General features: G+C 41.2%; 2 protein-coding genes across 2 annotated transcripts in view; both read left to right on the top strand.

The window, feature by feature from the left end:
- The first annotated feature begins 1,143 nt into the window (after positions 1–1,143).
- LOC129518575 (60S ribosomal protein L31-like) lies at positions 1,144–1,566 on the top strand. Its single transcript, XM_055338743.1, has one exon. The coding sequence runs from the start codon at positions 1,153–1,155 to the stop codon at positions 1,531–1,533; it is 381 nt and encodes a 126-aa protein (XP_055194718.1). The 5' UTR covers positions 1,144–1,152; the 3' UTR covers positions 1,534–1,566.
- A 9,835-nt stretch (positions 1,567–11,401) lies between these two features.
- SCML2 (Scm polycomb group protein like 2) overlaps positions 11,402–19,254 on the top strand; it is a 98,722-nt gene continuing 90,869 nt past the window's right edge. Inside the window, exon 1 of the mRNA XM_055337339.1 lies at positions 11,402–11,424. The gene's annotated coding sequence lies outside the window, so the exon portion shown is untranslated. The remainder of the gene's footprint in view (positions 11,425–19,254) is intronic.

Below are 19,254 nucleotides of genomic sequence, written 5' to 3'. Positions count from 1 at the left end.
GCATTTCTGGTTCAGTGAGTCTGGAGTGAGACTTGGCGTTTCTGACAAGTTTCCAGGTGAAGCAGGTACTGCTGGTCTGAGGACCACACTTTGAGAACTGCTGACCTAATAGATTGAGGCACTGCATATGAACGTCTGCTGATACCATAAAATGAGAGACAACCAGGCATTATGTGCCTCCTGATGGAAGAACACATTATGTACTACCCAGGAAAGCAGTCCTGCAGAATTAAAAAAAAAATAGAACTTGAATCTTACCAAGCTCTAAACTACCAATTTATAGGAAATATAAGGGAGAGAGTAACACATTAAATTATGGGGATGCAATTAGCAAAGTCTAGACCATGCAAACCAAGATTCTTCAACTAATAAACTGCAAGGAAAAAAGAGAGATGGAGGAGAAATCTATAGATTAAAAGAGACCTCAAAGCATATCTTATAATTGCAGTGTGGACCTTATTTGCATCCTTTTTTTAAAAAAACCTAATGTGTAAAAAGGTGTATGATATTTTATGGGACAATTGGAAATTTGAATAGTGAATGGGTATTTGATGATATGAAGAAATTATTTCTACTTAGATATTGAAACCTAGTTTTTAATTTTTTTACTAATTTTTAAAAAGATTTTGTTTATTTATTCATGAGAGACACACAGAGAGAGGCAGAGACATAGGCAGACAGAGAGGCAGGCTCCCTGTGGAGAGCCTGATGCAGGACGTGATCCCAGAACACGAGCCAAAGGCAGATGCCCAACCATTGAGCCACCCAGGTGCCCCAAAGCCTTATTTTTAATTATGGTATTTTGGTAGACAGGATAATGCCTTTCCCCTATGTCTACATCCTAATCCCTAGAACCTGTGAACATGTGACAAAAGGGACTTTGCAGATGTGATTCAGGGTGTCAAATGGAGAAATTACTTGGATTACCCAGGTGTGCCCAGTATAATCACAGGGTCCTTATGCAGGAAAAATGGGTTAGGAGAGTCAGAGTCAGAGGAGATGTGACAATTCAAGCAAAGGTCAGAGTGAGAGAGAGGGAGGTTGGAAGATGCTATACTGCTGGCTTTGAAGATGGAGGAAGCAGCCACAAGCCAATGAATGCAGGTGGTGTCTAAAACTGGAAAAGGCGCCTTCCAACTAGGGCCCGGCAGAATGGCTCCTGCAAAGAAGGGTGGCGAGAAGAAGGGCCGTTCGGCCCTCAATGAGGTAGCGACCAGAGAATACGCCATCAACATTCACAAACGTATCCACGGGGTGGGTTTCAAGAAGCGTGCCCCTCGGGCACTCAAAGAGATCCGGAAATTTGCCATGAAGAAGATGGGAACTCCAGATGTGCACATTGACACCAGGCTCAACAAAGGTGTCTGGGCCAAAGGAATAAGGAATGTTCCGTACCGTATCCATGTCCATGTGCGGTTGTCCAGAAAACGTAACGAGGATGAAGATTCACCAAACAAGCTCTACACGCTGGTTACCTACTTACCTGTCACCACTTTCAAAAATCTACAGACTGTTAATGTGGATGAGAACTAATCACTGATTGTCAAATAAAGGTATAAAACTGAAAAAAAAAAAAAAAACAACTGGAAAAGGCAAGGAAACCAATTCTCCTCTAGAGACTCCAAAAAGAACACAGCCCTGCCTATCCATTTTGGACTTCTGACCTTTGGAACTATAATATAATAAACTTCTGAGGGCTTTTTGTTTTGTTTGAAGATTTTATTTTGGGGGCACCTGGGTGGCTAAGTTGGTTGAGCAGCTGACTCTTGATTTCACCTCAGGTCATGATTTTGGGGTCCTGGGATCCAGCCTGAAGTCTGTCTCCACACTCAGTAGGGAGTCAGCTTGAGGATTTCTCTCTCTCTCCTTCTGCCCCTCCCCCTGCTCTCTCTCTCTCTCTCTCTCTCTCTCTCTCTCTCTCTCTCTCCCTCTCTCAAATAAATAAATAAATCTTAAAAAGATTTTAGGGGCACCGAGGTGGCTCAGTTGGTTAATTAAGTGCCTGCCTTCAGTTCACTTCAAACCCTGCATTGGGCTCCCTGCTCAGGGAGGAGCCTACTTCTCCCTCTCCCTCTGCTGCCCCCCCTCTTGTGCTTTCTCACTCTCGCTGTCAAACAAACAACAATAAATAGATAAAATCTTTAAAAAATAATTTTAAAAATATGGCTTAAAAAGAAATTTTATTTTTTAAATAATCTCTACACCCAATATGGGGCTCGAATTTACAACTCCCAGATCAAGGAAGTCACGCTCCACTGACTGAGGCAGCCAGGTGCCCCTAAACTTCTGTTGTTTTAAACTGATAAGTTTGTGGTAATTTGTCATAGCAGCAATAGAGCAGTAATGCAGTTATGTTGTAAAGAGAGTCAACTTTTACTATTAAAAAAAAATTTTTTTTGAGAGAGAATGTGCAAGCACATGAACAGAGGGCAGGGAGGAGAGAGAGAATCCTAAGCAGACACCACACTCAGCTGGGAGCCTGATGTGATGCCTAATCTCATGACCTTGAGACCATGACCTTAGGTGAAACCCGGAGTCAGATGCTTAACTGACTGAGCCACCCAGGTGCCCCTTTATTTATTTTTAAAGATTTTGTTTTATTTTATTTATTTTATTTTTTAAGATTTTATTTTTGAGTAACCTCTACAGCCAACATGGTGCTCTAACTCAGAAACCGGAGATCAAGAGTTGCATGCTCCACTGACTGAGCCAGCTCGGCACCCCTAATTTTGTGTATTAAAAAAAATTAAACACACATACCCACATAAGAGAAAAATAGTTAATGCTAAGTATTATGACTTAAAAGACTTCCAAAGACCTAGGTTGGTGAACTGCAAGCTGTATTAGGAGTGGTAACACAGCCAGAGTGAAAGTATCATCGGGACCAGAAGTGAGAGGGTCACAAGATGGCACCAGGACTCAAGAAGACCTAAGGAGGCCGGCCCAGGAAAGACCGGGGATGGATGGGAAATGAATGGTGAGGGGTCTCAGGGAAGTGGAAGAGGTAAACCAGCAAAGACAACAGTATGCACAAAAGAGTGGAAAGGATGGATTGAACCGGTCAAGGAGCAGAGGACATTGCATACTTCACAGGACAACAAAATGCTGTATGCTATCTCATAGGTTCCCAGTCACCTTGGCCTTCAGAAGTAGGCAGGTGACTCCTTTTATCCACCATTTTCCCAATTCTCTTGAACTCACACTCCCCTGATTACACTCTCACTTTTGTCAAATACCGTTGCCTGCTATTTCCATTATTATCTATATTAGTTTGCCTTTTGGCCCTTACAACAATTTCTCTTGGTTGTTTGCTTAATTTTTACTTGTGTGTTTTTGGCAAGGCAGAGGCAAACAACAAACAAAACCCAAGTGCCCAAATCTATGGAATACATGGAAATGCAGAGTCTCTAAATATTTGTCTTCCCAACTACCATGTTGGTTTACAAATCTGTATTTACACAGCGGATCCAAAAGAGAAGGGTCAATAGTTGACCGACACAGTTCCTGGCACAGGTATGAAGTGAAACTTGCTCTTGGCTTTGAATGAAGCAAAGTGCTCATTTTTTTAATCTTTTAATCTTTTTTTTTTAAATTTTATTTATTCATTCATGAGAGACACAGGGAGAGAGCAAGAGGCAGAGACACAGGCAGAGGGAGGAGCAGGCTCCATACAGGGAGCCCAACATGGGACTCGATCCTGGGTCTCCAGGATCACACCCTGGGCTGAAGGCGGCGCTAAACCACTGAGCCACCGGGGCCGCCCAAGCAAAGTGTTCATTATCAAGATAATAAGCTTTAATGTAATTGGAGGCCAAACTACTGCCTTAAAGAGAACTCATCATAAGAAAGAGAAAATAATTGTAAGACAAATTTCAGTAACTTTAGTCAAAAAGAACAGCTTGTGGAAAAGGGGACAGCAAAATTGTAAGACGTGCTAAGTGTAAGGGTGATGCTTCAACAACGGGTGAAGCTTGGGGACATGCTGTGAAGTGAAAGATGCTAGACACAATGTATGAGTCCATTGATAAGATACCCAAGAACAGGCAAAACTAATCTGTAATGATAGAAACCAGAATAATGGTGGGGTGGGGGGTGTTCTTGACCGGGAGGAGTCATAAGATTTTCTGGGGTGCTGAAAATTATACCTCGATGTTTGTGTGAGTTCTTAGGTGCATATCTGTGTAAAACTTAATTGAGTTGTGCATTTATGATTTGTGCATTTTATTGCATGTAGGTTAAAGTTCAGTTGGAAAAAAAATAAAGCCCAGATAGATACCATACTTGTTTTGTTCATTTAAAAAATAAAAGAAATATTTTATTCATTGGTTCATGAGAGATACAAAGAGAGAGGCAGAGACATAGGCAGAGGGAGAAGTAGGCTCCATGCAGGGAGCCCAATGTGGGGTGCTCTACAACTCCTCTTCTTAAAGGTACCCTGTCATTCGCTGAATAAGGTACAAACACCTTAGCCTGGCCCTTAAAGTCCTCTCTAAATTGACCCCCTCTGGGACGCCTGGGTGGCTCAGTTGGTGAAGCCTCTGCCTTCAGCTCAGGTCATGATCCCAGGGTCCTGGGATAGAGCCCTGCATCAGGTTCCCTGCTCAGTGGGGAGTCCGCTTCTCCCTCTGCCTGCTGCTTCCTGCTTGTGCTCTCTCTCTGTCTCTGTCAAATAATAATAAAAAAAATTGACCCCTTCTTATTTTGTTTGGCACAATGAACTTTTCATTGTTGAAAGACCATGCAGTGACTTCATTACTTTGCACACATGCTATTCCCTATGAGCTTCCACGTCTATTTGGCAAACTTTTCATTCTCCCCTTTTCAGTTCAAATGTTACCTTTACCCTCTTAAGAAATAGGCACATGGGGAACTAGTAATTGTGGTTTATTATCAATAAACAGGCAGTATTTAGGTGCTGTTCATACATTATCTTCTTTTTTAAAAAATGATTTTATTTATTTATTCATGAGAGACACAGAAAGAGGCAGAGACACAGGCAGAGGGAGAAGGAGGCTCCCTGTGGGGAGCCCAATGTGAGACTCGATCCCAGGACCCCGCCGAAGGCAGACACTCAGCCACTGAGCCACCCAGGTGCCCCCGTCCATTACCTTCTTTAACCTTCACTCTACGACAATATCTCCAGTTGATTTTACCCACTGTTAGTTCACAGTATTATAGCGACTTGATTACATACGACAGGTGATGAAACCTGTAGTTGCTATACATAGTGCCTCAAATATAAATTCTCAGACGATTTACAGAAATGTAAGACCTTGAAGACCCTACCCTATCCTCTCAGTTGGTTGGCTCGATATAATGAAAAGAAAAGCATTTCAATAATAGTCCCAGCAGGAACAAAGTACAGTTACATGTGATTTTGAAGAGAAATGAATGAATTATTTACAGAGGTGTGGGGAAGTTTAAGGGAACTATTGAGAGATACAGCAGTTGCCCAGGGATTAGGCAAAACCTGGAAACTGAAAGCTGTGCCTGTTCACTCCTGGAGACCCAGTGAGGACCAGCCCCTGAAAGAGGAGCCTTTCCTTGGAGCTGTCATGGAGCTATCACTACTACTAGACAGATCATAGGCAGGGAAGGCTTAGGGAAGAACTGCCCCCAGACCCCATATAGGTGACTTCGATCACTCCTGATGGTGCCTGCTGTTGGCCAAACCAACTGTGCAGAGTGATCCACTACTGAAGGTTAAGTCCCCTGGGGCACTGAATCTAAGGCAAAGAAGGGTGAAAATTCATGGGATAGATGATGGTTCAAATGCAGAATGACCAGCACAAAAAGTGTAAAAACAAAATTAATAAATGTTTTAATTGAATGTGCAAAGGACATTCTGTCAGCTGAACAATTGCAATTTTGTTCATCTAGTTAATACAATATTTTTTTATTTATTCATGAAAGACACAGGGAGAGAGAGAGGCAGAGACACAGGCAGAGGGAGAAGCAGGATCCATGTAGGGAGCCCGACGTGGGACTCGATCCCGGACACTGGGATGACACCCTGAGTAAAAGGCAGACACTCAGCCACTGAGCCACCCAGGCGTCCCAGTTTATACAATATTATATGGGTACATCTAAAAATGTTTGCTATGAGGGGCATCTGGATGGGTCAGGTTGGTTAAGTACTCCCCTCTTGGTTTCGGTCCAGGTCATGATCTCAGGGAGGGATCGGGCTCAGCAGGGAGTCTGCTTCTTTCCTTCTCTGCCCCTTTGCCCTGCTCCCTCTCTCTCAAATAAATAAATCTTTAAACAAAATAAAACTTTGAGAGGATGAAGGGTGTGAAAAGAGACCCTACTTATTTTGAAGATTTGTTTTTAATTTTATTTTTTTATTCATGAGAGACAGAGAGAGAGAGGCAGAGACCCAGGCAGAGGGAGAAGCAGGCTCCATGCAGGGAGCCCGACATGGGACTCCATCCTGGGTCCCCAGGATCACGCCTTGGGTTGAAGGCGGCGCTAAACCGCTGAGCCACCCGGGCTGCCCTATTTTGAAGATCTTAAAATCTATGTGAGTAATCTCTCTCTCTCTTCTTTGAACTGGGTGTGAGATCCTGGAGTATTCAATTTCTCTTAGACATCTTGGTAGCCTCATCCCAAGCACAGCTGCATACAACAAGCATTCAATAAATGCTTGGTGTTTGAATGAAGGACTGAGGGAATGTAATAATGCCCAAGTGTACTGTATGAAGTTCACTGAGTTTATGCCAGTTTTCACAGCATATAGAGTACCTGACTTGGCCAAAGTCAGCTTCAGTTTCACACATTTTGTTGGTAAAAGACTAATTTATGTTTTTTAAAAAAATGTGGGTTCCATTAAGGAAAGACCATGGTTTGGTTTTCTGATAGATACGAACAGCACTTTCCCATCTGTGAAGTAAGTGTGGCAGATTCTATTATCCTTATTTTTAAAATGAAAAAAGCTGAGGCATGGAAAGTTCTAAAGAATTCTGGTTAGTGGATGATAGAATTGGGATTCAAGACAAGAGTTTGGACTTCCTGATACAGCTTTGTCCTTTGACAAGATAGTCTTCTGGTTAGACTAGAGTCTCTCTTCACATCACAACTTCACTTCTTGATATTTTTCCAAGGAGGTTACTATTTTGAAGTTAGGCAAAGAGGTTTATCAACAATACTAGAAACAATTTATATCATGTTCTTGGTTTAATGGAGAGAAAAGGGGCATTTTGTTAGAAACAAAGATCTGAAAATATTTGTTAACTCAGATACTGTTCATTTGTTATTTAGTACCTACTACATGCATTTTTCCCCTAAGGTAACAGTATGACTGGTGAGTTTACCAGGAATACCTTAGATCTCTAGCCTCTGCCAGGTTTAGTTAGGCTTCTGTGTTTTAGGGAAAAGGAGTGCATGAAGTGGAAAAACTAGAGGGAGTCTTCACTAATCATCCTGAAACGTTAACTTTTCCTATGCAAGTAACATCATTTCAATATAAGCATGTATGCTGATGGGAATCTAGATTAAATTTTGCTCATCTAGATAAAACCATCTTTATTCTGTGAACTAATATTAAATTCTAAAGAAAGGTAGAAAGGGAAGTAATCAAACACACTTGTGATACAGGAGTATTTTGCATTGGATTTGGGCAGAGTGAGGATGACCGTTTCTTTTTTAAGGTTGTCACAGGTTTTGGGCTGAGTCAGAACTATAGGAGCAAATGGACAGAAACAAATCTGAGACGTGAAAAATAATCATGAAAATTTGGATTTTGCTAGCCTTAGTTCTTGTTCTTTCAGTACGTGTATTCTCCTTTTTTTCACATTTTCTAAGCAAAATTAATTGAATGTCATAATGGTAGGTACTCATTCATCTATTCAACAAATATTTACCAAATTCGTACTATGTGCAAGGTGCTTCCATAAAATGTAAAAGAAACAGTGATGTTCTGATCTATGCTAACATCATTAAAAAGCAGTCTCGGGGGCGCCTGGGTGGTGCAGTGGTTGAACATCTGCCTTTGGCTAAGGTTGTGATCCCGGGGTCCTGGGATTGAGTCCCATGTTGGGCTCCCCACAGGGAGACACTCTGTCTGTGTCTCTGCCTCTCTCTCTGTGTCTCTCATGAATAAATAAATAAAAATCTGAAAAAAAAAAGCAGTCTCAAGTGTATTTTGGCAAAACCGGAAAGGAAAAAGCAGAGTATGAGTACATAAAAGAATTATTATTATTATTTTTTTTTAAATTTTTATTTATTTATGATAGTCACAGAGAGAGAAAGAGAGAGAGGTAGAGGGAGAAGCAGGCTCCATGCACCGGGAGCCCGACATGGGATTCGATCCCGGGTCTCCAGGATCGCGCCCTGGGCCAAAGGCAGGCGCCAAACCGCTGCGCCACCCAGGGATCCCATAAAAGAATTATTATTAAACGTTTATATACATAATCTATGGTGAAAGTATACGATTCAGGACAGGGTAAAAGGGATAGGAAAGGTTCAGGTATATGTATGTTCAGAAGCTGATACTGCCACTTACTATTTATTTTTTAATAAGATTTTTAAAAATTTTTATTTATTTATGATAGTCACACACACACACACACAGAGGCAGAGACATAGGCAGAGGGAGAAGCAGGCTCCATGCCCCGGGAGCCCGACGTGGGATTCGATCCCGGGTCTCCAGGATCGCGCCCTGGGCCAAAGGCAGGCGCCAAACCGCTGTGCCACCCAGGGATCCCTTACTTACTGTTTAATACTCAATTTCCTCATCTATAAATGGAGAATAAGAGCACCTACCTCGTAAGAATTTTGTGGAAGAATATGATGAAAATTGACAATTACATATCTAAGGAGGCTAACAAGATTCTCAGCACATGGTAGTTGTCATCATTATCAATAACTTATATTTAAAGTAACAGTCACACTTCTATAAATGCTTTGATGAACATAGTTACTGATAAGATGTTCTAATATAGATAATGCGAAGTATATTTTTAGAGTAAGGGCTTCAGTAATTTCTTTATTTTTAAAAAAATATTTTGTTTATTTCTTCATGATAGAGAGAGGCAGAGACACAGGCCAAGGGAGAAGCAGGCTCCATGCAGGGAGCCCGACGCAGGACTCGATCCCGGGACTCCAGGACCACGCCCTGGGCCAAAGGCAGGCGCGAAACCGCTGAGCCACCCAGGGATCCCCAGCTTCAGTAATTTCATATTAAAAACAGTTATATGGGAAGTAGATGAGGTGCCTTGAGACAGGCAATTTAACAATCAGAGTAGTATTGCTACATCTTGATAAAGGGTCCGTAGAAGTAAAAGATGCCTAAGTGGACAACCCAAGTCTTTCTAATACAGAATGTAGAGATGAATTTCAAATTTTCCTATTGCATAAGTGTTAGAAAGATGATGGCCTGTAATTAAAAATTTAAGCTCCCGGGCAGCCCGGGTGGCTCAGTGGTTTAGCACCACCTTTGGCCCAGGGCCTGATCCTGGAGACCCGGGATCGAGTCCCACGTTGGGCTCCCGGCATGGAGCCTGCTTCTCCCTCTGCCTGTGTCTCTGCCCCTTTCTTTCTGTGTCTCTCATGGATAAATAAAAACGAAATCTTTAAAAAAATAAAAGTTTAAGCTCCCTCATACCCCCAAGCCTTGCTCTAGCCCATACTAAGGATCTGCTTAGATTAAACCTGTTTATTTATTTTTTCTCTTAAAGGTATCTTTCTGGCTTTTAAAAACATTTTGGACTTTCATCTTGGACCATTTTTACATTCCCTTCTTTGTGGTATATATTGTACAATCGATACGGCCAAATTTCTCGTTAATATTTGGATAACAACAACAACAAAAAAAACAAAAACAAAAAAATATTTGGATAACAGTGGCCTAGTTTTTGTTTTGTCTTAAAGTTTTTATGAATTTCGCACTAACATTTCAGCAGTTTGATTTTGTGCCATTTGCCAATGCTTAAATACAATAAAAAAAAATACTCCCAGAAAACTTTAACTTGGCCTTCGTTTAATATTGTAAAAGTTCTGTATGAAAATAATTTCTGTATTGTGGAAGATGTTTATATTCCACATTTTTTGTTTTTTAGTTTTAGGCTTCAATTTCCTTATTATGATTTATATATATATATATTCTTTAAGATTTTATTTATTTATTCATGAGAGACACAGAGAGAGAGAGAGAGAGGGAGGCATAGACACAGGCAGAAGGAGAAGCAGGCTCCATGCAGGGAGCCTGACGTGGGACTTGATCCCGGGACTCCAGGATCAGGCCCTGGGCTGAAGGCGGCCCTAAAACGCTGAGCCACCTGGGCTGCCCTCTAATTATGATTTTTGAAATACAGTATGCCCTATATGCTAAGTTAAGGTGATTACAAATGCAAAGCCTACATCCAGCTTTTCAGAGTTGGAGAGAGAAGGCCTGCCAATGGGTTACTTTGTGCTAACACAGCACATTGTATTATTTTTCAAACAAAAGTTTTAAATCTGTTTATACCCAAGCTCACAACGAGGGATGAAATGTTTTTCTCGGGTTTTCTGTTTGCTATATTTTGTGCGAGGGGCATCCTGGCCTTTTTCGGGGTTACTTTTACAACCGCCCCCTTCGGCTGGGTGCAACGTCCACCTGCACAACCCCCCTGCACCCGGGCGAGGAGGATAAAGCAGAGACCCCAAAATGCATTCTCCAGGACGTTCCCAAGCACTCCCAAACCAGGGAGCAAATTATTTCCCCCTCCAGGTTAATCCAGTCCCGTTAGCTTAAGCCTGGGTTTAGAGGAACAACTAAATTCAGAATGTGGGGCTGCAGGGGAATGCATGGGAAAAAGCCATGGGAAAAAAACAAAAAACAAAACTGTTTCAAGGAATATGCTGCAACCCGCGAAGGAGTGGCTTTGCTCAAGCTGCTTTTATAAAGAGTTGCATTTTCCTTGTTCATCGAACTTGCTTCAGTTCCTAGGGAAGCGCCTGGCTGCTTTTCGGTGCGTGGACGGCGTGGCTGGTGAGCAAGAGTCAAGGGCGATGGCCAAGGGGAGCGAGTGCCCGCGATGGAACCTGACGCGGACCCCGGGGTGTCCTTGGGGGGCCCATCACGGTCTTGGGTGCACGGGCTGCGACTGGCCTCTTTTTGGCGGGAGGCGCAGACAGCGGGGGGGAGGATGGAGGAAAAGTAGCAAAGGCTTTCCTGGGCTCCCAGCGTCTCGCCCCCGCCGCCGCTCGCGCCGCCTTCCGCCCGCGCCCCCAGTCCGGGCCCCGCACGCGGCCGCGGTCGTAGGGCGTGCTTGCGGCAACCGCAGGGCACGCGGGCCGGCAGGGGCGGGGGCGGGGCGGCGGTGGCGGTTGCGGGGCATGCGCGGCTCCGCGCGCGGCTTCTCAAACATGGCGGCGGCGGTGTGAAGACCGGTACCGGTTCGCGGGACCCGTGTGACATTTTCGCTCCTGTGGCCGACGAGACCCGAGGTACGTGGCGACTCCGGGCCCCGTGAGGACCAGAGAGGCGGAGCCGTGGCATCCGGCCTCTGGTCGTTGCCCGCGGGCGGGCGGGTGGCCGGGAGCCCTTCGCGGCGCGTCCCGCGCGAGTAACGCCCCCTTAACTGCCCCGCCGGGTCCGGCCTTAGCTCGACCGTGGCCCACCTTGGGCAGCCTCCTCCCGGAGGCCGGGGCTCCCCTGCCCCACTCAGCGCCCCCCGCGACGCCCCACAGCTGCTTTTGCGCAGCCCCTCGCTTTTCCCCGGGGCCCCGTCGCGGTTCACTGGCCCATCCCTCGCGCGGCGTTTGGTTGCCGTGTTGCTCTCGAGCGGCCCCCGGGCCCGAAGCGCGGACAGCACCCTCCTGAGCATCCTCTTGCTGTGGGTGGAGCTGGCCTGGGGGGGCCGATCTGCGGCCCCGGGGCAGCGCCGGTAGGCGGTGGGGCTGAGGGGCAGGGATGACTTTGCGTGGTCTGGGCTGAAACCCACCCGGTTGCCTTCTGTGGACTTTTGAGATAACTTTTGGAGTTTGGGAGGGAAACGTTAGCCCGGAAGGATGCGCCTGTGCCTTAGCGCGGGCTCCGGTCCCGCTGCCAGGTGCTCGTCGGACTTGCGCCCCGGGACTCTGGCAGGGTGATGGGGGGCCGCCGGTGGCTCGCGCTTGGGGGGGAATTGGGGCTGGAGGGCGCTGCCCTCCTTGCGTGTGTGTTGGAGGTGGCGGTGGAGAGCGGGGCTACAACTCTCCGGTGGAGCGGCAGGGCGGCCGCTGTACTCTCGCGGCTTGACCTGGTCTAAGGACCATTGGTGCCTTTAAGGGACAGCCTTCTTCCTCTTTCCACCTGACTAATGGTTGTGCTGCATCCCCGTGTAAATCGCCAGAGGGAGAGCGAGCAGGCGAATGTCATAGATTTTGAGCCTTGAGGTTATACATAGCTTTGCGGTCTGTAATTTGCCCCCTCCCTGGGCCCCCAAATGTTTGGCCAGCGCCAGTATTTACAAATCCTCGCTTAAGACTATTGATGTTTTTAAAGGTTGTGAAACATTGGTCATTCATTACAAAGTGTGATTGTAAGTTGAAATTAGCTTTTATTTTGAAGAGTTAGATTAGCTTTGACGATTTAAGTGTTAAGGTGAGGTTAGGATATCTCTGGAAAGTGAATGGATCTGTTCGTAGGGGGAAAGTAAGGCACGGAAAGTGAATACTTAAGATCATATGGTTTGCAAATTTGTCAGAGATAGTTTTATCAAAACAGCTGCAGATGCTGCTGCATTTCTAATGCTTCCAGGGCTATTCATATTTCTGTTTTGGGGAAAGAGTATTATAAGATGTATAACGTTTATGGAGTACAACTTCCTATGACAAGTTAATTGTATTATAACAATAGTTCATAGATTGATTTAATTCTTTTCAATAGCAGTGCTTGTGAATGTTCTTCAATAATCACAATTTTGCCTTTCTAGCCATTCTTAATTACTCATTAAAGAACGTATTTCCAAAAGATGAGTGTTGTGTGTTTTTTTTTTTCCAGCCTGTGGTTTTGTGTATTTAATGAGAGGGATACAAAAATAAGCTTTCGGTAAAAAGTCCAGTTGGGATTTTGAGAAAGGAGTGAAATTATGAGCACTCACCTGATGCTTTGTATTTGTTTGGCTGTGGTTTTAGCCACAGTCTTCAAAAAAGTCTGAAAGATACTTTCAAAAAGTTAAACATTTAAAACAGCTTTGAAAATTTTGAAGGGGTATCATATATATCACAACCTTATAAGTTTAAGGATGTATGCTTGTTTCCTTTAGAGAACCTGATTTGTTTTGAAATTGTTTGGAAAAAAGGATTAATGTAACTGAACTACTTTATGTGTGAGGTTGCTTTAAAGCTTATGATGTCACGAAATGTACAAAAATCATTGGAGTCAGTCTTAAAGAGGTGGTATCAGTTTTTCTCATGAGGCGATAGATCAGTCTTTTTGTTTCAGTCAATACATATTCATTAAGTGCCTCTGCTGTCTGTAGTATGGAGTTTAGTTCAAGGTGCATTTATTTAGAGGCTATGAGTATTGGCTTTTGGGTGTTTTAAGTGTGCACACCAGTAGTTTATTCCTGAAATTTCAAAGTTATAGCTAAGAAAATCAATACGAATGTAAAACAAATAGTTATTTTATTTCAAGGGCAAATTCAAGAAGTTTGGAATTTTGGTCATAATTCTCTAAACAAAATTCTGGGTGTAACTGAATTATTTCTGACTAGTGTGGTACTTTGTGCCTCTTTATGATTAAATAAAGCTGTACATTTTTATGGGATTATTTTCTAAATCAAACAGATAAACATACTGGTTAGGCTTGGGAAGAAAAATGAATTATTGGTATAAATTGAAATCTCTGTGTGCTCTGGAGTCTTTTTTAATGCTAAATAACTTTGCTTTTATGACTAAGTAGTGTAGTTTGTGACTAAATATTAACTGATAGTTTAGAGCACTTTCTTTTTAAAAAATGTTTCAGGAATCTCTGAGCTCAAAAGTAACAAGGGTTATGATGGCCAGCTATAAGCCAGATGTGACTCTCATTTTCTTTTGGGTTTGTTCCTTTTTAGCTGCCTGCCTGTTCCTCCCAGATGCTTCCTATCTCCCCTCTTCCTGCCCCCCGTTCCCTTTGCTGTTGGTGTCTGTTTCCGCATCACTGAAATGGTCAGGGTAATCCTGTGCTGCCTCACCAAGAAATAATTGATGATAGTAAAGTGCCTTGAAAAGGCTGAGTAAATACCTAGTCTTTTGAATGAAAATGACGTCCCTTGTTCCATTTAAGGAAAATCCAAATCCCAATTTTAGTTTGAGCTCTTGGGGCGATGGGTAGAGAGGGAGGGAGAGGAAAATTTCACTTGAATATTTTATTGCCCCTCTCTTTGGGTTAATAGAAATGATTGTTGTAACTTTAGTAACTAACACTGGAGGATGCAAGGGATCCTCTACTATTTGAGTTATTAGTCGCCTCTAGTCTTTTTTTTTTTTCCCCCAGGTTACCCTGTCTGCTCCACCTTTCCCCCTTTATGCCAGCTCTATTCTGATTCCAGCTGTGAATGGAAATCTGAGGTCATTTTCTCTTTCAGTTCACCTCTCTGGGAGTTTCTTTGTCTCCTCATAGTCATATTCCTGGTTTTTAGGATATGCAAGATATGAACAAAATGAGCTCTGCCAGCCATCAGGGTTAGAGCTGTTGAGGCTGTGGTTGTGAATATGGGTCTGACATTGCCAGGAGATGTTTTGCAGCTTGGAGTGAGCAAATCAGGCACCCCTAAGAATTTTAAGAACATTATTCATGTCTGAAAATTACTACAAAATATCTTAGGATTTGAAGTGATTGTTAATTTCAGGAGCCAAAAACCTGGAAATTTTGAAAATGGCAGATGTTGATGATTTTGAAAGAAAAAGTTCACCCTTCCCTGGGTTAGGGTCTTAATATTTGTGATCCTTTTGTCTTAGAGAAATAGATGAAAAAAAAACCTGCTGTTTATCTGATGTTAGAATGGGCTGATATAATTTAGTGGTAAGTGTTCCAGGCTCTAACTAGTTTGGGCACTGGTTACTCTAAGTATGGAAATGCCTTTACTATAGTGATAACATCTCATTTTTAAAAAGATAACAGAGGTGATGGTTCTTTAAAGCCAGATAACTTGAGAAAAATTTTAGAAACTAAGATTTGGAATGTGTGTGTGTGTGTGTGTGTGTGTGTGTGTATTCTTTGCTTTTCATTTCATGAGTAAAGCATTTTTGCTTGTTTTGTCTTTATGTTGTCTAATTTAAGTAAATGTTGGCCACCTTGGAAGTAATAATATGAGTGATTTTTTTTTTATGCTGAATGGTTTCTACTAAACATATATCCCTAAACCTTTTCCCTACTTTTCATTTTTTGGGCATATAGTGGAAAGGTTTTGACATAAAAAATGAGGATGTCTTATTGCATGACACGTGAAAGATTTGAGAATCTGCTAAGCAGTTTATATGAGGATACTATTCAATTTAATTTTATACTCATCTCCCTAACTAAGCTAGATGAATTCCTTATTTAACCAAAGAGGGGGAACAAAAGAAATAAGCTTTTTTAGGAGTAAAGAGCTGGGAAACATTTGAAGATAGCATTTGACTACGTACTACTTGTGACCTGTGTTTATGGCTGTGGCTCTGCCCCTTCCTAAGTTTATAGGAGCAAATTGTTGTAAGAGCGGAAAGAAAGTGCCCACCTTTTGTGGTAATGTGCTATTGTAAACTTCAGAAGGGACAGATGTATTGCAATTCTAGGGCATACCTTTAGGATACTTTCTTTTCTCAGGGAAAGGTTGGTGGGACTCTCTTTGCTTCTTGTCTTTCAAATACATATTTAATTTTTCTCAACCTCTGTTTCTCATAAGGATTAACTGGTGCAGAATTCCAGTCATAAAGAGCTCCGTTTGCTTGGTATGTACGTTGTAGCCTTGGCATAGTCTTTAAATTCAATATGTGTATTGAAAGAGTTCTTATTTTCTTTATCATTTGGTCACTTTTCTCACCTTTCATCATTTTTAGGTAATTTAAGATTTTGATCATATATGTAGTTTTAAGGTAACTGTGGTTGAATCACATGTGTTTTTTTTCTGTTATCTTTGTACAGTTGTAAACATGGTTTTTACTGTGAAACTTGTTTTTTTCTTTCATTTGAAAGATTTAAAGTATTATTTGGAGTATTTCTCAATATAAATGTTATTTGAAAAATAATGATCAGTATTACCTTAATTTTTTATTAACTTGGTAGAGTTTCATAAATCTGTTCAAATGGAGCACATTATCTTTGATAGTTATTAAAAGAATTAAAATGCAGTACTCGATACTGGTAAGTACCTTTAAATATTGCTTTGTTTTATTATTATTTTTTATTTTTTAAAAATAAATCAGATTAGAAACTCTGATTTGAGAATTTCTTGAGTTGAGATTTTGAGAGGTTTCAGAAATACTTAATGAATAATTTACTGACACCTGCCTCACGTTTTAAATATTGTCAGGGATGTTTAGTTTTCTGGTCACTTCAGACTGGTTTATTGCATGCTTTTCTGTAGTCTGTTGTCTAGCAGGGATTGTGTTGTCATCATTTCCATTATTTCTTGTAGGGCTGGTGTTAGAAACCATAAATCTAGACTGCTGTGATAATAGGAACAGGCTGTAACCTGACCCAGTTCTTTTGTCAAAATGTCGCACCGAGAACTGCCTGTAGTAAATTGACATGCCCTGCTATTAACTTCAGTCCTCCGCAAATGTCGGTGGGCAGCAGGTCTCTGGGCAATTAGCCTGTGGCTGTGCTTTAAAACCTTAGGAATTTACAACTATAAACTGGGATTTTGGCAACCCTTGACTTGTCTTTCATTTATCTGTTTTCTGACATAACATACTTAAGTAAATGCATAGCTTTCAGATAAATTATTTTAAGATTGTAAGTAATTATTTCAACTTGTAAGCTATAATTTTTGAAGTAAATTAAAAATTCTTAAAAATAGTTATTTTCTTCTTGGGTTGTTTTGATACAGAAAAAGATTAATTTCTAACTTTTTTGGGGTAGACTTTACTAAAGCATAATTAAAATTGCTCCTCTAGAAACTTTAATTTCCTCCAGGAGGCTAGATTTGATAAATCTTAACTACCAAAAATGTTCATTCTTAATATTGATATTCACAATTCAGAGATGGAATTTTATTTTTAAAGGTAATTACAACATTATAATTCAGAGGTTTTTTTCTGATTTATAGAGATATCAGAAAATGGGAAATTTATTTATTTGAGTGAATTGAGTAGGTGTGAGATCTTTAAGTAATGAATCATGTCCAATTCCAACAAGTTTTATATGGCTATATGATGGATATATACACTTTTTCTGTCCTGTATTAGGATAATCACCATTACCAGAAACAAAAAAAAAAAGGTTGAGAAAGTTAAAAGAGCCAGCTACTCTTTGTTGAAGGAAAATATATATAGCTATAATGTATTTCATTTAAATCAGTATGAGTTTTTGCATTTAGGTATAAGTGTGAAATACTTTTTACAACCAAAGTAATAAACTATTTTCAAGTCAAAATGAAAAACTTAAAGGTGCTATCTTAGTGCAGTTAACTCAGGCCTCCCTATCATCATCTTGTATATTGACTGGGCAGCAGAGAAGAGCTTTTTTGTTCGTTACACAGTTTTGAAAACAGTGTCTTTATAACAAGATAGACTAAAAAAGAAAAGTTTTACTTATCCTCTTTCAGTAGTATTTTCTGCTGAATTATGTGTGTGTATAACTTTATCACTTAGTCCAACGTTTTCTTTAAAACTACCAACAAGCATATTTGAACCTCTCCTGGCCTTGAAATTTCTTATTGATATACTCAAGGGAATAAAGGGAATATAATGAAATATTTATGCAACCAAGTTATTTTATGTGTAGTGACTGTGTCTTTTCCTTTTTGTGTGTGTGAATATTGGTTTAAAGCATGTGTTTTAATTCCAACTATAATGTAATTGGAATGTATAAACTGAATTCTGGTACAGCATATATTCCTACCTATTCTCCCTGAAAAACCCACTTACAATAGTGACCAATTTACACTGGGGCCTATCTTTTTGAGACCTCAAACATCCTGGAAATCAAATTCAGAGTAAAAAATTAAAGGTTTATCAGATGTTGGGGAGAGGATAGATGTGGGGAGTAGGGGACTGTCTCATATCTTACCGAATTTTCTCCTTGGCCCATTGACCTAGACTTGTGTAAATTAAACCATAGCAAAAACAAAACAAAACAACAACAACAACAAAAAAACCATAGCAGATTAAACATTGCAGGAAGGAACAGAGAAGAACAATAACAGCCAGCCCCCCCCCCCCATTTTTTAAAAACCACAATGTTCTGGGACTATATGGTTTAGGTATATGTAGCCAGTAGCACAGCAGATTATATTTACTCATTTAGCAAACATTTGGGGGGCCCTACATGTGATAGACACTGTGGATAGATACTGGAGAATACAAAGATGAACCAGACACAGTACTGCCCCTAAAAGCTTATTTCTGCCAAGGGAGATAAAGCATGTACACAAACACAATAGAAGAAATTTTAGCAAAAATGGTTGAGAATTCAAGGACCTATGTCCAGTCTAACTTGGTGATCTTGTGCAGATCTTTGAGCCTCAATATTCTTAACTTTCAAATGGACATTAATAACTAACAACCCTACAGGTTTGTAATAGGCTTTAGATAAGAAAAATGTATATAAAGGCCCTAGTAGGATACCAGATATTTAGCAAGAGTTCAATAAGTGACACCTCATAGTATTTGTTATTGCCATTTTATCCCTACCGTCATTAAACCCTAGGGACCATAATTTTTATCTTCTCATGACTCACTCTTGGATCCATTCTATGGACAGTGTATTGAAACTGTCTTTTTGGTGCCTTAACAGACTTAGGTTTGAATTATTTTTCTTTTACTGCCAGCTTTCTGATCTTCAAGAATCAGCAGAACTTGGTAATTGATAAACTGGACAAAGGAAGAAGGGAATCAAAGATGACTTCTAATTCAGAAAGATTGGGTATTAGTCATGTTTATTAAAAAAGGAAGCAGAGGAAGAGTCACTTATTTTGGAAGGCAAAAGAGTGATTTCTTTCTTTCTTTTTAAGATTTTATTTATTCATGAGAGACACAGAGAGAGAGGCAGAGACCTAGGCAGAGGGAAAAGCAGGCTCCCTGTAGGGAGCCTGATGTGGGACTCGATCCCATGACCCTTGGATCATTACCTGAGCCAAAGGCAGATGCTCAATCACTGAGCCACCC

The sequence above is a fragment of the Nyctereutes procyonoides genome, unplaced genomic scaffold, assembly GCF_905146905.1.
Source record: "Nyctereutes procyonoides isolate TBG_1078 unplaced genomic scaffold, NYPRO_anot_genome, whole genome shotgun sequence".
NCBI lineage: Eukaryota > Metazoa > Chordata > Mammalia > Carnivora > Canidae > Nyctereutes > Nyctereutes procyonoides.
The sequence above is the reverse complement of the archived record's forward strand: the minus strand, read 5'-3'. Positions and strand labels throughout refer to the sequence as shown.